Here is a 14,201-nt window from a genome sequence, read left to right as displayed (position 1 = left end):
AGTCTGACCGCTCAGCTCTTCTGTGCTGGTGGGCAGAGGAAATATCATAAAGTCATCATAAACTAGACATAAAGCTACAGAGCTGAGCTGTGAAGTCTCTCTCTCTCTCTCTCTCTCTGATACACACACACACACACACACACACACACACATACAGTCCTGAACACCAGCGAATGAGCCTCTGATATTAGTGTTTCAGCATTAGAGGGATTTCTGCTTACTGTTGGATTCCCAGCGACACTGCTGAGGGTGCGTGGGTGGGTGGGGTGGGGGTGCTGGAGCAGGGTGCATTAAGAGCTGGCCGAAGTAACGACATGGTATTGCTTTTACAGGAGGGAGAAAGGAGAGGAGAGGTAAAAGGAGAGAGAGCCAGTGTGCAGAAGGATGGTGAGAGAAAGATGAAAAGGGGGAGTGATGGGAGAGGTAAGGAGGGGAGATAGAGTCCTCTGGAGGAATTTTTAAGCAGTGCCAGATGTACACGCACGCACACACACACACACAAAACAAAAACAAGAAAAAATACTCTGCCGTCCAAAGAAGTATCCCAGTTTTGAGTCTTATTTTGGTTTTGATCACAATGGGGATTTGTGGTTAATGTGAAAACAGGTTATCATACAGTTTGCACATTAATCTAACAGTATACTGGCGACTGACCGTGTTCCTTGGCTCCTCAACATTTCATTTATGGACCAACTGCCTTTCTGAACTCTTGGATTTATCATCTCCATCTGATCACTAATAATGGCAAACTGCGATTGGTTTTGTTCATTTGTTGTGGTGTATAGACGGTTATCTGCCTCTTCAAATGTTTCTGTGTTTTGCCTCCTTGGGGACATTACTGGGCAATAAAAAGTTATACTGGATTTCTTTCTAACATATTGTGCGGTAAAAGTATAAAGTTGCACAGAATGGAAGCACTCAAACAATGTACTGGTATCTCAAAACTGTACTTAAGTTTACTTCTTGGGTAAATGTACTTTATTACTTTTCACCTCTAAAAAAAATGCATAAATATTCAGAACGGCTTAACAATATTGGACCTTGGGGGTGCGTGAGTCTGCGGTTTGGAGACGGAGGGAGCTGCAGTGTCAAAAGTGAAAAGCTCAGAGAAAATTGAAGCCCCATAATGGAAGCATAATGGGCTTAGTGTCAGAGTCTTGCAGACGAGCCGGGAGGGAAGCACAGCTGCCGTCACCCTCTCTTACCTCAAGCCAGCATAACGGGGTTTAAGAAGCAACGAAGAGACAACATCGGGTCCCAAACAGGCTTTAGAGATACAACAACAGCCTAATGGCTGGATGTGGATGGAATTCATAACAATAAGATGGTCACTGGTTGTCTCTTTGTGGGATTGTAGCACATCATGTCTCAGACTCAGGTTGAATACTCAAAAGGCTTCCTCTCAACTCATGTAGGGGTTCCTCCTCACGATTCATGAGGTGAGACGCAGAAAATGTCACTGTGGAAGGCTCTATGGCAGGAGTCAACAAAAGTGAATGATGATACTTTTAGGGAAAAAAAATACTCACAGTCCTCTTCTGCCATGTGATTTGTGCAGAAGGGAAGGACAGGACATGGATGCAGATATACACATTATGTGGAGAGATTTTTAATTCACCTCATGCGTAGCACAGCTCACTTGCCTCTCAATTCACTTGCAAGAACTGTACAACAGCTGTCAGGAGAAAAATTGAATTTGAAGCAGTGTCCCTGGTGATGACTGCCAATGCTGGGTAGACCATCTACTGCTGTCACACATCTGTGAGTGACTGACAGGCTGCAACCAGACATGTTGAGACGGTTATCTAACGCCTTGTGTCAGGGCAGATTTAAGTAAAACACTGGTGGATGTGGGCAGGCGTGGTGTTAGAGAGTAAAGGATTAAGCTTCGTCCTCACTGTTGTGTACAAATTGTGCATCTTCATGAAGCTGCAGTTAAGTTGTTCCAGGATCCAGATTTAGTGTACTCTCATCTCATAGAGTGTGTATGTGTGTGTGTGTGTGTGAGAGAAAGCTGAGGCAGAGAGAATGTGCTGATCAGGGGGCTTGAGGACGAGTAAAGCAGATTTGGACTCAGACCATGTGTTGGTTATTTTTGGAGAACATCCACATCCATATGACATAATACTTCAGAGGAAGGCTATGGGGTCCAGTGTTGTATGTGTAGTATGTTGTGTGGACTGTGAAGACGGACCAGTTGAGTGGAGCGTAAAAGCTATGGATTAAAATAATCGTGTGTTATGTGTCGATTAGAACTTTATTGTCTCCGAGAGGAAAATTGTCAGGGCTGCAAAATACATTTTCCAATTTATGAACACCGGTGTACCAGAGCTTTACAACAAATACATATATGTGTATTTATGTGGGCACAGATGTACATAAGGTGTATGTCTATGCAGGGCAATACAAAACGGGTTTCAGTGGTCTTGTATTACTGCTCATTTGTATCATAGCATATCACTTGTTTTGGAGTTTGAACATGATCATATTCTTGTTATTGTTCATGTTCATTTTATCTCTTGGGTCTGATTGTATTTCCATTTTCTTTCTCACCTTTTTGTGGGGGATTTATTCCTCAAAAGTTATCATAAAGTCTCTGTGGCCCAGTTTGTTTAATCCGTATGGATAGAGTATGTATGGTTTAGTTCAAAGTGGTAACCACTAAGGTGGGGTGTGAATTTAGGATGGTTTTATTAGTACAAGGGCTATCGGTACACCATGTACTTGCAGTGTGTGGTTGTAATCTGGTGTTGATCCGAAGTTATCTAATGAACAGAGCAAGTCAGAGGGAACAGATTGGTTGAAGACTTTAATGTGATAAATGACAAATGATTTAAGCATTCCTTGAAAGTAACACAACTGAATCATGAACAAATGGTCAAAGAGGGCTAACCCAGACTAAAAGGTCTGGCTGCTTGTCAGGCCTGAGCAGTAGGAGTGGGTGATATGTATAAAATCTTCTGTTACAGTCATTTTCTGTCTTTATAATGATATGTATATACTGTGATATGATTTTTCAAAAGTTTTATACTGTTTATAAATAAAATATGGGAATGTCTGTTCTTTGTGTCCATCCTGTAGCATAAATTCCTGACAAATGCACATATTTCATGACACTGACATACAAATCCTGTTATTCCAATATTGCTGATGAGCAGTCCTGCTCAGAGAAGATATTTAAGGTACAGCTACCTTTGCAAAATCTCAACCAGTTTACAAATCTCTATCATCTAACAGTAAGGATCACATCACCCAACCCTACTGGGCATTTAAAGTTAAGATACAGTATTTAGATTGATGAAAATACATGCGGTATGCTTCATTTCATGTGTCCTATCAAATGGAAGGGCTAATGTTTAAGCCCTGTAGATCCAAAGAGCTAAGCCAACGAAATCAAACTCACCTCAAGTATTTGGAAATTAAAGTCAAATAAAACCTTTGCAGTCTTGCAGGGGATGAACAGAGTGAGACAAGGACAGGGGCGAGGACCGGGCGGTGGTAGGTGGGTGATCTAGCCTTTTGGAGAAGTGTACTGACGCAACAGAGAGGAGATGGCGCTGGATTCGGTGACCTCCTCAGGAAGCGAGCCCTCCATGTCTTTGATGGACGGGTCGGCTCCTGCGTTCAGCAGGAGCTCCACGATGTCGGCAAACTCACATGCCGATGCTGAGAAAGAAGGAGAGAAAAATGATAGAGGAGTTAGGTGGAAGGAGCAAACATTTAGGCAAATTCTCTACAAGAGATTAAGCTATTTAGTCATCAAAGTGGCTCTGGCCATAACTGACAGGATTGGAATGAAATTTTCTGCAGACATTCACAGTTTCCAGATGTTGCATCTTAATGACTGATGATTCCCTGACTTCTTTAGTGACCCCATGAGTTTCACATCCTTGGATCTGAGTGAAATGTCTCGACCACTATTACATGGAAATTTGATACAGACATTCATATTCCCTTTAGGATGAATTGTAATAACTCTGATGGTATGTAGTGCCATTAGCATTTCAAAAATATGTATTTCTCCTATAATTGAGTTTATGACCAAATTCTTGCAAAACTAATGACATTCCCATCAGCTTCAGCTGTACTCTACAGCTTAATGCTAATTAGCATGATAACCCCCCCAAAGCTAAGTAGGCAACTGCGTTAACTGCATTCATAAATCGGGGAGGAATCCTCAGATTTTTATTTTATTTTATGTAATATACCCTGGTAATTTGGGCATAAGATAATATCTATGTTTAGTTCAACATTATATAATAATTATACAGTGATATATTTGGATTGGACTTAACTTGGATTTGACTCAGATCAGTAGTGGACTCGATTCAGATTTTTCTTTAATGACTTGACTTGGACTCAAACACCGGGAACTTGAAACTGGACTCAGACTCGAAGTTTGGTGACTCGACTACAACACTGTGATAGTGTGTACCAGGTTGGAGTAAATTTGCCTCCTCTACCTAGTGTAGTTCAATAAAGTACAGTGCAGCAGTTAATGAAAAGCCCATCCGCAGGCCCAGCACTGACACTGGCCTGGACCTGTGGTTCTCTCAAACACTTCATTTCTGCCCCAATGGCAATTTGTGCCCCACTAAAAGGGTCTTCTCTCACTCTCTCTCTCTCTCCCTCTCTCTGTGTAAGGGTGAGGAAGGGGGGAGGTTTGCACTTTCTTAACCATGTTAGCAGGTCCCTGCTTTCCCGATGCACCTCTTGCCCCTCTGGCACCTCGCCCCCGCTTCACCCCCCCTCTCTTCCTCTCTTGTTCTGAGTGCTCTTCTCTGTCGGTGTCAATCGCTCACTCCTTTTAAAGAGCGGACTCTGTGCTGCGCCATGATCGCTGATGTCAGCAGCCACAGTGATTGACAGCCAGGCCTTTTAACCTCCAGCCCAGGGGTGGCTGGCAGGCCGGCTGGCAGGAATGTGTGCGTGTGCATGAGATATGATGATACATTGGAACGCATGCGAGCGGGTAAGCAAGCGTGTGCGCACTCAGGTTGTGTCTATGAATAGCATGAGGTGTGTGAGTGTCAAACACTATAAGATACTGTTTGTGTTGCAGCCAAATCAGACTAACAAAGCTTGGCTTATTTTTCCAGCCACGCTTGCAGTCCTCCTCTTGTTGCTCTAAACAGTATTTTATTTAGCAACTAGTGTGCATGTGTGTGTGTGTGTGTGTGTACGCGTGGAGGGTGTCTCGCCTGGGCCTTGAGCTGTAAAAAGTGGCTGGCCCTCAGGGGAGCTGTAGAGGAGGAGAACAATTTATGGTGAGCAGTAAACCCTCAATTAATCACTTGCCAGCTACTGTGGCCCTGTGCAAAGAGAGGTGGGAATGAATTTTCATTCTCTGCTATTTGTCTCTTGGAGTTCATCGCTTATGTTTATTAGTCATCTTTTTATGCCCCATCCTCGGGGTTTCCTCTTTGGACTGTGTGTGTGTTTGTGTGTGCAGATCTTCGGTAGATGAAGCAACATGCCTACTCCCACGCCACCAACAGATGGCCCAGCCACACACGCAAGCACGCACGCACACATACAGGCTCAGAGGACAGGGGAACCGCCCCTCAGGGACATGTGTGTTGGGGCATGAGAGGGTCAGGGGAGTCTAAGGACCAGCGCTGATTTCCTCTGGGAGGGCTGGCGATTATTACACACACACACACACACACACACACACACACACACACACACACACACACACAGAACAAAACCAGACAGGCATCCACACATGCACACATACATACCAAAGGATGGAGACGGACACACACACACACACACACTACATACAAGCTCAAGGTAGCGAGAAATGAGAGAAACTGGGAGAAAAACACCTACAGAAAATAAAGGTGAGGAATGGAGGAGAGTGAGGGTGAGGAAGGGCAGGGAAGGATGACAAATTTGAGACCAGTGTGGGCAAAGAGCAGGTGTGTACAGAAAACAAGTGAAGGAAGTGTGCACACAGACAACATAATGATGTCAGTGTGCGATAAATGTGAAGAGGTTGTTCCACAAAATGAAATATTCACTATTTGAAAAATAGACACATACACTTACAAAAAAGCTCTACAGCAAAAAATAAAATAAAATGAGTGATTATACACCATGCTGGACTGTAGAGATTAAAAAGAGAGGCCTTCTTACCATAATGTAGTGCTGTCTGCCCTTCATTATCCTGCAAGACAAAAACAAGTCTTTATATCAACAGTCCTGTGATCAGGGGAAAATAAAAAACCCCAGAGAGTGCAAATTCAAAGCATAATATCAGGAATAACAAAATATATAAAGCAAGCAAAAGTTCCCTAGAGTCAACATGGAAACTTTCAGTTACTAGGATACCAATCACCTCTTACTTGTTGGCTGGGGTGCCATGTTTTCAGTGTACCAAAGGGGGATTATGAGAAGATGAGATATTGATTTGCGAAACATGTGATCCGCAAATCAATTCTTCAAACCTGACTTCCAACTCTGAAAAACCTAAACCAGCGAGCTGCTGAAACTCATCACCGTGGAGACGCCTCTAGTGTTACGTATCTAAACCACCACCAGAGCAATGTTAGTCCCAACCCTACAAACAACAGCCATGCTGTAGTGAACTGGTTTCAGCAGAATACAAGAGGAAAACCTCCAAGCATCTCACATGCACACATACACTACTTGGGAGTGTTTGTATTTATCAAAATAGTTTAATGTAGTAATTTTTATTGTGTTACGCATCTTTAGCGGTTCAGTCAAGAGATACAGTGTACAGCTTCCTTGAAATTTGTTCAGCGGAATTTATTGGTGTTATCATTGGACTTCTGTCTTTTTCTTTTTTTATTTTTTACAAAGGTCTATTTATTTCCCAGCTGTTTTGGGATCTGTTCTGTTGGGGACTATTTTCTGCTGCTCTGCTGTTCTTTCGGTAAAGAGGAATAAGCCACACAAAGTTTTCAACAAGCAGATAATACCTCTCAGTGCAGCATGTTGGCTTTGGTCTTTTTCATGTGACTTGTTAACAATAAAAAAAAAAGTTGAATATTTACAGCTTTATATTTTAAATGAATTAACCATGAAGGCTATTTGACCCTGACACACAGCAGCTCAGGGACAATGGAGAGATGACTGAGTGTCAGAGGGGCGAGCAGGAAATCAGTGCTAGTGCACTAGCTAGTGCTCATGTACACGTTTGTGTGTGTGTGTGTGTGTGTGTGTGTGTGTGTGTGTGTGTGTGTGTGTGTGGATATGTGGGTGTCTTTTGAACAGTAAAAATTATACTTGGGGTGATGAGGTCATTGGTGGAGATATAATTCTTATAAGAACTGTGGATTGAGGACAGCGATGGGACTGTGTGTGTGTGTGTGTGTGTGTGTGCGTGCGCATGAGTGAGTGTGTGTGAGAGAGAGAGGAGGTAAAATAAGACACAATATATGACAGGAATCATCAACAGAAGATTCAGTTCTTAATCACTGTTCTAGCCTGCCTTTGCACCTCATAATGATGATAAATGGTCAAATTGTTGCCTCCAGTCTCAGAACAAGAGCAGTCGTTGAGCCAAGAACAAAGGTTTCAAACTCTCAGAGACAGATTAAAAGCTCGCGGGCGCAGTGACATTTCCTTCCATGCCGAAAAATGTCACTGCAGTGGAAATACTTCCAAATTACTCAAACTGTTAGGGTAAAATTATTCATTACTCCTTCCACCTTTGCCCTTAACAGCAGATCCTCTCATACACCTTCTTGTTTTGGTTGATTCCACGTCCTTCCAAGACTCTCTTCCAATCCTTCCTCCTCTTCTTCTTCTGATGTCTCCTTCCTCCAAACCACACCTCCATCATCTCTTTTCTTTCATTACCTCACTCACCATCACCCCTCTCTTTCTTCCTCTTTCTCCTTTCATTACTGCATCCCAACCTTTTTCTCTCTCTTTTCCATTCCGCCTCCTCTTCGATCTTTATCGTTCTGAATCCCTCCTTTCCTTTTCCTTCTCCTTTTAGTTCTCCTTCCTGTCTTCCATCTGTAGCTGGGCCCAGTGCAGACTGATCCTATTGTTATGTTTCGTTCTCACTGTCTCTCTCTCTCTCTGGGGCAGCACTTCAGGGACCTGCTGATTGGATTAGAGCTTTCTATTCCCTCTGGGTGGATCACAGAGCACAGATGCAAATCGCCACTGGCGTGGAAAGCGTGCCATAGTTAAGACAAGACAACAATGCTGTCTGTCTGTGAGTCAAATCGCAACCTACTATGTGTTGTGGACACTGTGTCTGTCTCTCATAATGACGTTCATTCAAGAGAACTGTAACAAGTTGTGTACAGTACTGTGGATGGTCAAATTTTCCAGACAATTCTTGTCAAAATAAAAGAGAGGAAGCTCTGCTATATTTAGAAAAGCTCAGAGGCAAAAAAAAACATAGACTCAACTCATCTTCAGCTTCTGAAGAATGAACATTCGTCAAAAACCGGAGAGATTATTTTTTAATAGAAGAAAAGACTAACGTTCTGCAGCATCTTTCAGGGGCAACCCAACTCAAAAGTAAGTGATGTTAGCTAGCTGCATCACCAGTTGTGTATTTCAATAGCCAGCGATAATGTTTGCAAAGCTAAATAAAAGAAGACTTCTGTATTGGGATCCAACAATTTGGAGACAGTAGAAAAGATTTTAAATGAATTTTAAATGAATTTAAAAGAATTTAAATGTGCAAGCGCGTGCTAAACACCTACAGCAGAGCATAAAAGATACTTTAGGGGAGTGAGCAAAAGGGAAAAAATATGTTGCATTAATTAAACCTGGTAATTGCTAATATTACTGCAAAACAAATTAATAGTCCTATCACATAGCGCTGTCTCCTTTTAAAAAATTAAACCCTGTAACTTTTACTCAGAGTATATTTTAACTGACCTACTTCTTGCATTTATTCAACAACAATTTGACACTGGTAATTTTAGGACAAAAAAATATGATGCTGTATGACATGTTATATATAATAAAAATCAAAAAAACACTTTAACAAAATTCATAAATGAAAAGCTTTGTGTGTTGACACTCTTGGGATGCTTTTAACAAGACAAGTGCCTCAAAAAGTGAAGGACTGCGCACAAACACACACATGCAGACAACACAAAGGGGACAGTGACGGTTGTTTACAGCTGGAGCCAAGCGAAAGACATTGATGTATATAAATACATACAGCAGCTACAATTAAAGAGTAAGGGGTTGAAGTCCTAATCTGCAGCACGCATTTGTTGTTGAACATACATACACACACACACACACACACACACACACACACACACACACACATACATACCTATAAAAGTAAGAATGACTGTTTTTTAATTTAATTAATTTAGAAAAGAAGTACAGGGGTTATTATTCACTATAGTGCAACACTGTAAGCAGGGTGATATATTGTTTCATAGTCCTGCGCGCTCTGTGTTTACACTAGTGATTTGTGCGGACTTCCTGTCTCAGCTGACGTCGTTATGTGAAGAGAAGAGTGAAATGGCTGGAGACAGATTACAAAACTGTTTGCTGTTGATCACAAAACACAAAATGAACCACAGTCACAGACCCTTATACTATTAATTAACAATCAATACGGTGGATTCGAGAATCGATATAACAAAACATAATATTGTGATATTCAAGTTTACAGATATTTTCTTAAATCCCAACATGCGGTACAGAACTGAGCATTTGTGCAGCGAGACTAAAAGTAAAGAAAGACTACAGATACATGTGCATGCTTGTCAGGACATGCCAGTGTATGCGCGCAGTGTACATGCGTCTTGTATGTTCACGTGAGGGGGTCAGCGGCCTGTCCTCTCAGTGTTCCCTAATGCCCCTTCATCCAGGACGGAGGCTTGATGGAATCACAGGAAATTGGATTGTCTTCCATTTGCTTTGGAAGCAGCCTGGGAGAGACACTCCCTCCCACCCATTCCCATCCCACAACTCTCCCCAAGTACCTGCAGTTAGCAACCCCCACCTCACCACCACCACGCCCTCCTCCTCCTCCCCCCCTCCTCTAGTGCACCCCTGTTCCCATCCCATTACGGAGGCATGTCGCACTGAACCCCGGCTTTTACATGTCATGCAAAGTTTCCCCTTGCAGTGCAGAAATGCTGGGCTGGATGTCAGCAGAGTGCTCAATAAAGCAGCTGCTTGCACAATACCAGCAGCAGCAGCAGCAGAGATCCAGAATTGTGTAGTGTATCACCCTAATGGGGTGGAGCAATATGCTTAGGAGCTGCATGGATAGGGATTGATCTATTAGTACAATTGCAGTTTTGCTGAATTTAAGTTGCACCAATTTATCATTTTTACCACACAAATGAGGTGAAGCAAGATGGATGAAAGAGAAAGACGGCAAATCAAGGATGTGGAAAGAAATGAGCACACACACTTATTTCTTCTTTTTTTAGGTCTTTACAGACAAAGAATAACACAGCAACTAGTCCAAAACTGGTCCAAAGAAAGAGGAACACGGTGAACACGATTACGTGTGCACATCTGTGCTTCGTTCAGTCCGATTACAACAAGAATAATCGGGAAACTCAGACTGACAACAAAACATTGTTAACTCTGCTGATCTGCACACACAAAGGGACTGTCACAGATGTTGTGTTCACTTCTGAAAAGTGTTTTTCCTCCATCTGTCTGCCCTGACAGACCTCGGACGACGGGACAAAAACACTCTCAACATTCAACCAAGCGGTTTACACCAGCATTAAGTGGAGGGATCAGAGGCAACAAACTTAACTCAGTCAGAGGATACAAGCAGGACACAGAGGTCCCTTGAGACTGTCGGCTTGAAACTAGGTTTCTGTCCGTCTGTCTGTATCCCAGCCAGAGAAGAGATTGTGTGTAGAGGTTAAAGGTTTGTCAAATCCACTGCCAGCTGTGGAGGAGTCTGCTGCAGCGTATGACACTGAAGAAAGCACCGTGTGTTTGTGTGTGTGTGTGTGTGTTTTGTCCCACCATAAAAAAAAAAGAAAGTTTTTGTGTTTTAATACCAACTGCCAATGATCTTTATGGCATATTGTGGGTGATCTGGAGACCACTTGTCTCGCTTAACAAACTCCTTTTCATTTTCCTTCCCTTTTTTATAATCAAAGAAGGGACAAAAACATCTTTTGTTTGATCTTTCTTGCACCTATTACAAAACAATAAAACAATTATGTCAGTCTCAATAGCACATAATTTAAGTGGTATTCAATTTAAGATGGACAGAAGATTATTGGCACACAATGACTTCATCACTGTTTCACTAACAAATGTTTTGTCTTGAAATACAAAATACTACTTAAAGGTGCTGGAATTTAACATCAATAAATAATGACTACAGTCATTTTGACACATTAGTGCAATTACTGTGAACAAATACAAACCTTAGCCAAGATGAGTGCCAGTCATCTTGGCTAAGGTTTGTATTATATAAAGGTGTAACCACTATGAATACAAAAGCTACTGTAGTCCCTCTAAAAACCGCTAGCTGATTGTAATGAAATACATATGAAGACTTCTCTCTCTCTCTGTTCTGCAGACCCAATAAAAAAGTAAAACACAGGCATTTGTCTAAATTTAAACTACGTCTATTTCCCTCTCACCATCGTATAATCTCCCTCCAACACTTCTTTTTAATTTTACATGTCTCTACAAACTTTCTCTGTTTTTTTCTTCTTCTCATCATTTCCCCGCCTCCCCCTTTTCTACCCACTACTGTCCCTGACAGCAACATTAAACAAGTGGGGAAAAAATGGACAAGCAATTATGATTTATGATCAATGCATGCAGCAGCTGCTGACTTTTATAATGACAGTAGTCGGGGAAGGGAGAGAGGAATAGTGTGTGAGTGTGTCAGTCTCCACGGTGTGGGGTGAATCGATAGGCGACTGGAATCATTGCTATGCAGATTCCGGCAGATAGCATTATGATGAGCAGGTGCCATTAATCAGAAAGCAGGACACAGATCTGAGTAAGATGGAGGACAGCAGTTACTGTGGCACCAGCATCATGGACTTATGGCACCATACTAGAGATCATTTACTTTTCAGAACATTTATCACAAATACCATGTCCAAAACATAATGCCACAAATTTGAGCAGGTTTGAGGATAGTAAGAAAATCAGCTTGCAGCAATTGGACAAAAGTAATCTCTAACACAGGACATTTCGTCTGTTCAAAACCCTCCCTTGTTGGTGCATTTAAGGAAAAACTCTAAGATATGAGATTTGAGAGTCAGCTACACAGCAGCTGACTCTCAAATCTCAGTAAATGCACCAACAAGGAAGCATTTTCAAAAATCTGAAACCTGCATAATACCAACCAGTATGTACACACAGTGTCAATGAAATCCCTAAAGGCAGAAAAACAAAGATCACACCAACATCTACATGCATGTATTATGTTACCTGTGCATGCACATGTGTATGGTGCTGTGTGTGTATGAGCCTGTGCACTGGGAAGGCCCTGTTAAAAGGCTCTGCAGACTGAGGCCAGCCCTAATTGAATCTGGGTCTCCTCTCTGAGCAGGGAGAGGTAACCTTGCCACTCAGCGTGTGAGCTCTGCTACCCACGGTCAAATTAGCGTGACGACAACACTCACTGCCCTTCACACCACCAGGGAGTGTCCTTCAGGTACCTCGGTTTGTCCCCCTTCCCCCCTCACCCCCACAGCTGCCATCGGCAACCTCACAGTTTGGGAGGAAATCCTGACTGATTCATAGGTCTGGAGCTGACAGGGGTCGTGGAGGATTCCAGTGATGTACTGTGTCAGAGTTGTCGTTTATAGCAAAAAGTGTGGCACAACTCATCCATCCTAAAACAACTCTTGACCAAAGAGTAATAAGAGTATCTCAAATCACGCACAGTCTCAATGTAAAAACCTCTTTTAAAAGGCAGAACATATGTTTACCCACAATACTCTGCTTTTCTTGCCTTTCTCTGTCACACCAGCCAAAAGAAGCCTCTCTTTTTCTCTAAATCTCCATTCTCTCCCCCTACTCTCCATGTCGCCCAGCTTGCTTGTTCCCGAGGGACACCTTAGCCTCCATTAAAGCCATCAGAAAGGAGGATAAGGTTGAGACTGAGAATTAACATCGCCAAAGGCCCCGTCTGTCCTCCTGCGGCTCATCGATGACGTTTAAAAAGAAATATATGAAATAAATAAATACATAAAAGAGTATAATATGAAAATCAATGGCCAGGCAGCAGAGGCTGCAGCTGAAGCATTTGGAGTGAGGGACTCATAAAGCTGAGTACTGCGGGAGACTGATGGAAGGCAAAACACTTACTTTGTTTATTCTCTCTCCTCACCCCCGTCCCCTCCCCTCGCTGTCTGTATCCAGCTCTCACTCCACCACCCCACCCCAGCCTCCTCTCCCCGTCCCCTGTCTGAAATGGTCGAGGACAGCTTTAATGCTCCTGACAATTTATGTGGATGGTTAAGAACGATGGAAATCAAATAGTTGAGTGTAGGCAAGGCCCAGTGAGTGGCCAATAAGAAAGAAACAACAGCTGATGATGGCAAAGAGGACTGTTACCTGCTGGAATGGCTCTTTATGCTGCACTATTACTGTCAAGTTGCTGGCTCTTTTCTGAGTACTCATATTATAGATTCATAACTGTATCTGTGTCCGATGGGCCCTTTTAACACAGCGCGGCAACAGCTTTCATTTCATCGAGTCCAGCTAATGTGCAGTAAGTACTAAATATGAATCCTGTAAGAGCACCTTACAGTGTGACTTATAAAATGTCAAGTGGTCTGTGTGGTGGCTTTGGTGCCTTTATGTATGTGTATTAAACTTAACCAAGGTGTACCCTGAATCCTATCTGCTTGAAAAATGGTAAAGCTTTTAAAGTCATGTCTGTCAGATTCTCCTCTATCCATTTAACAAGAGTTAATCATCCAAAAGAAAACAAATAAACATCACAAAATGCTAAAAGAAACACTGCTAAGTGCAGGAGCAATAAATTACACTTGTACTGACACTGGACCTACTACAAAGAGGAAGCCAGGAATGACTTTCTTAAATATCTGTTTTAATGGGTGCACTGAGCTGTGTGAGTCCTGTACTAATCCACAGCAGAAAAATGAGAGTGTGTGAAGATTCTTGTTGTAGCTTTGCATGCCTCCACGTTCAGCTAAATGGGAGCCGTGTTCATGAAAATAAAATGCATATTTTCTTTTATCCTGCCTGCAATAAACCTTCTAGCTCTTTGT

The 14,201-nt window shown here is 42.4% G+C and overlaps 1 protein-coding gene across 1 annotated transcript in view; it reads right to left on the bottom strand.

Moving 5' to 3' along the window:
* Window positions 1-2,796: 2,796 nt before the first annotated feature.
* acbd6 (acyl-CoA binding domain containing 6) overlaps window positions 2,797-14,201 on the bottom strand; it is a 31,039-nt gene continuing 19,634 nt past the window's right edge. Inside the window, exons 7-8 of the mRNA XM_046390628.1 lie at window positions 6,142-6,172; window positions 2,797-3,666 (exon numbers count right to left, since the gene is read on the bottom strand). Coding sequence (XP_046246584.1) covers window positions 3,512-3,666; window positions 6,142-6,172 — 186 coding nt within the window. The 3' untranslated portion in view covers window positions 2,797-3,511. The remainder of the gene's footprint in view (window positions 3,667-6,141; window positions 6,173-14,201) is intronic.

Source organism: Scatophagus argus, chromosome 6 (genome assembly GCF_020382885.2).
Source record: "Scatophagus argus isolate fScaArg1 chromosome 6, fScaArg1.pri, whole genome shotgun sequence".
NCBI classification, from domain to species: domain Eukaryota; kingdom Metazoa; phylum Chordata; class Actinopteri; family Scatophagidae; genus Scatophagus; species Scatophagus argus.
Note: the sequence above shows the minus strand (reverse complement) of the source record. Positions and strands in the feature narration are given on the sequence as shown.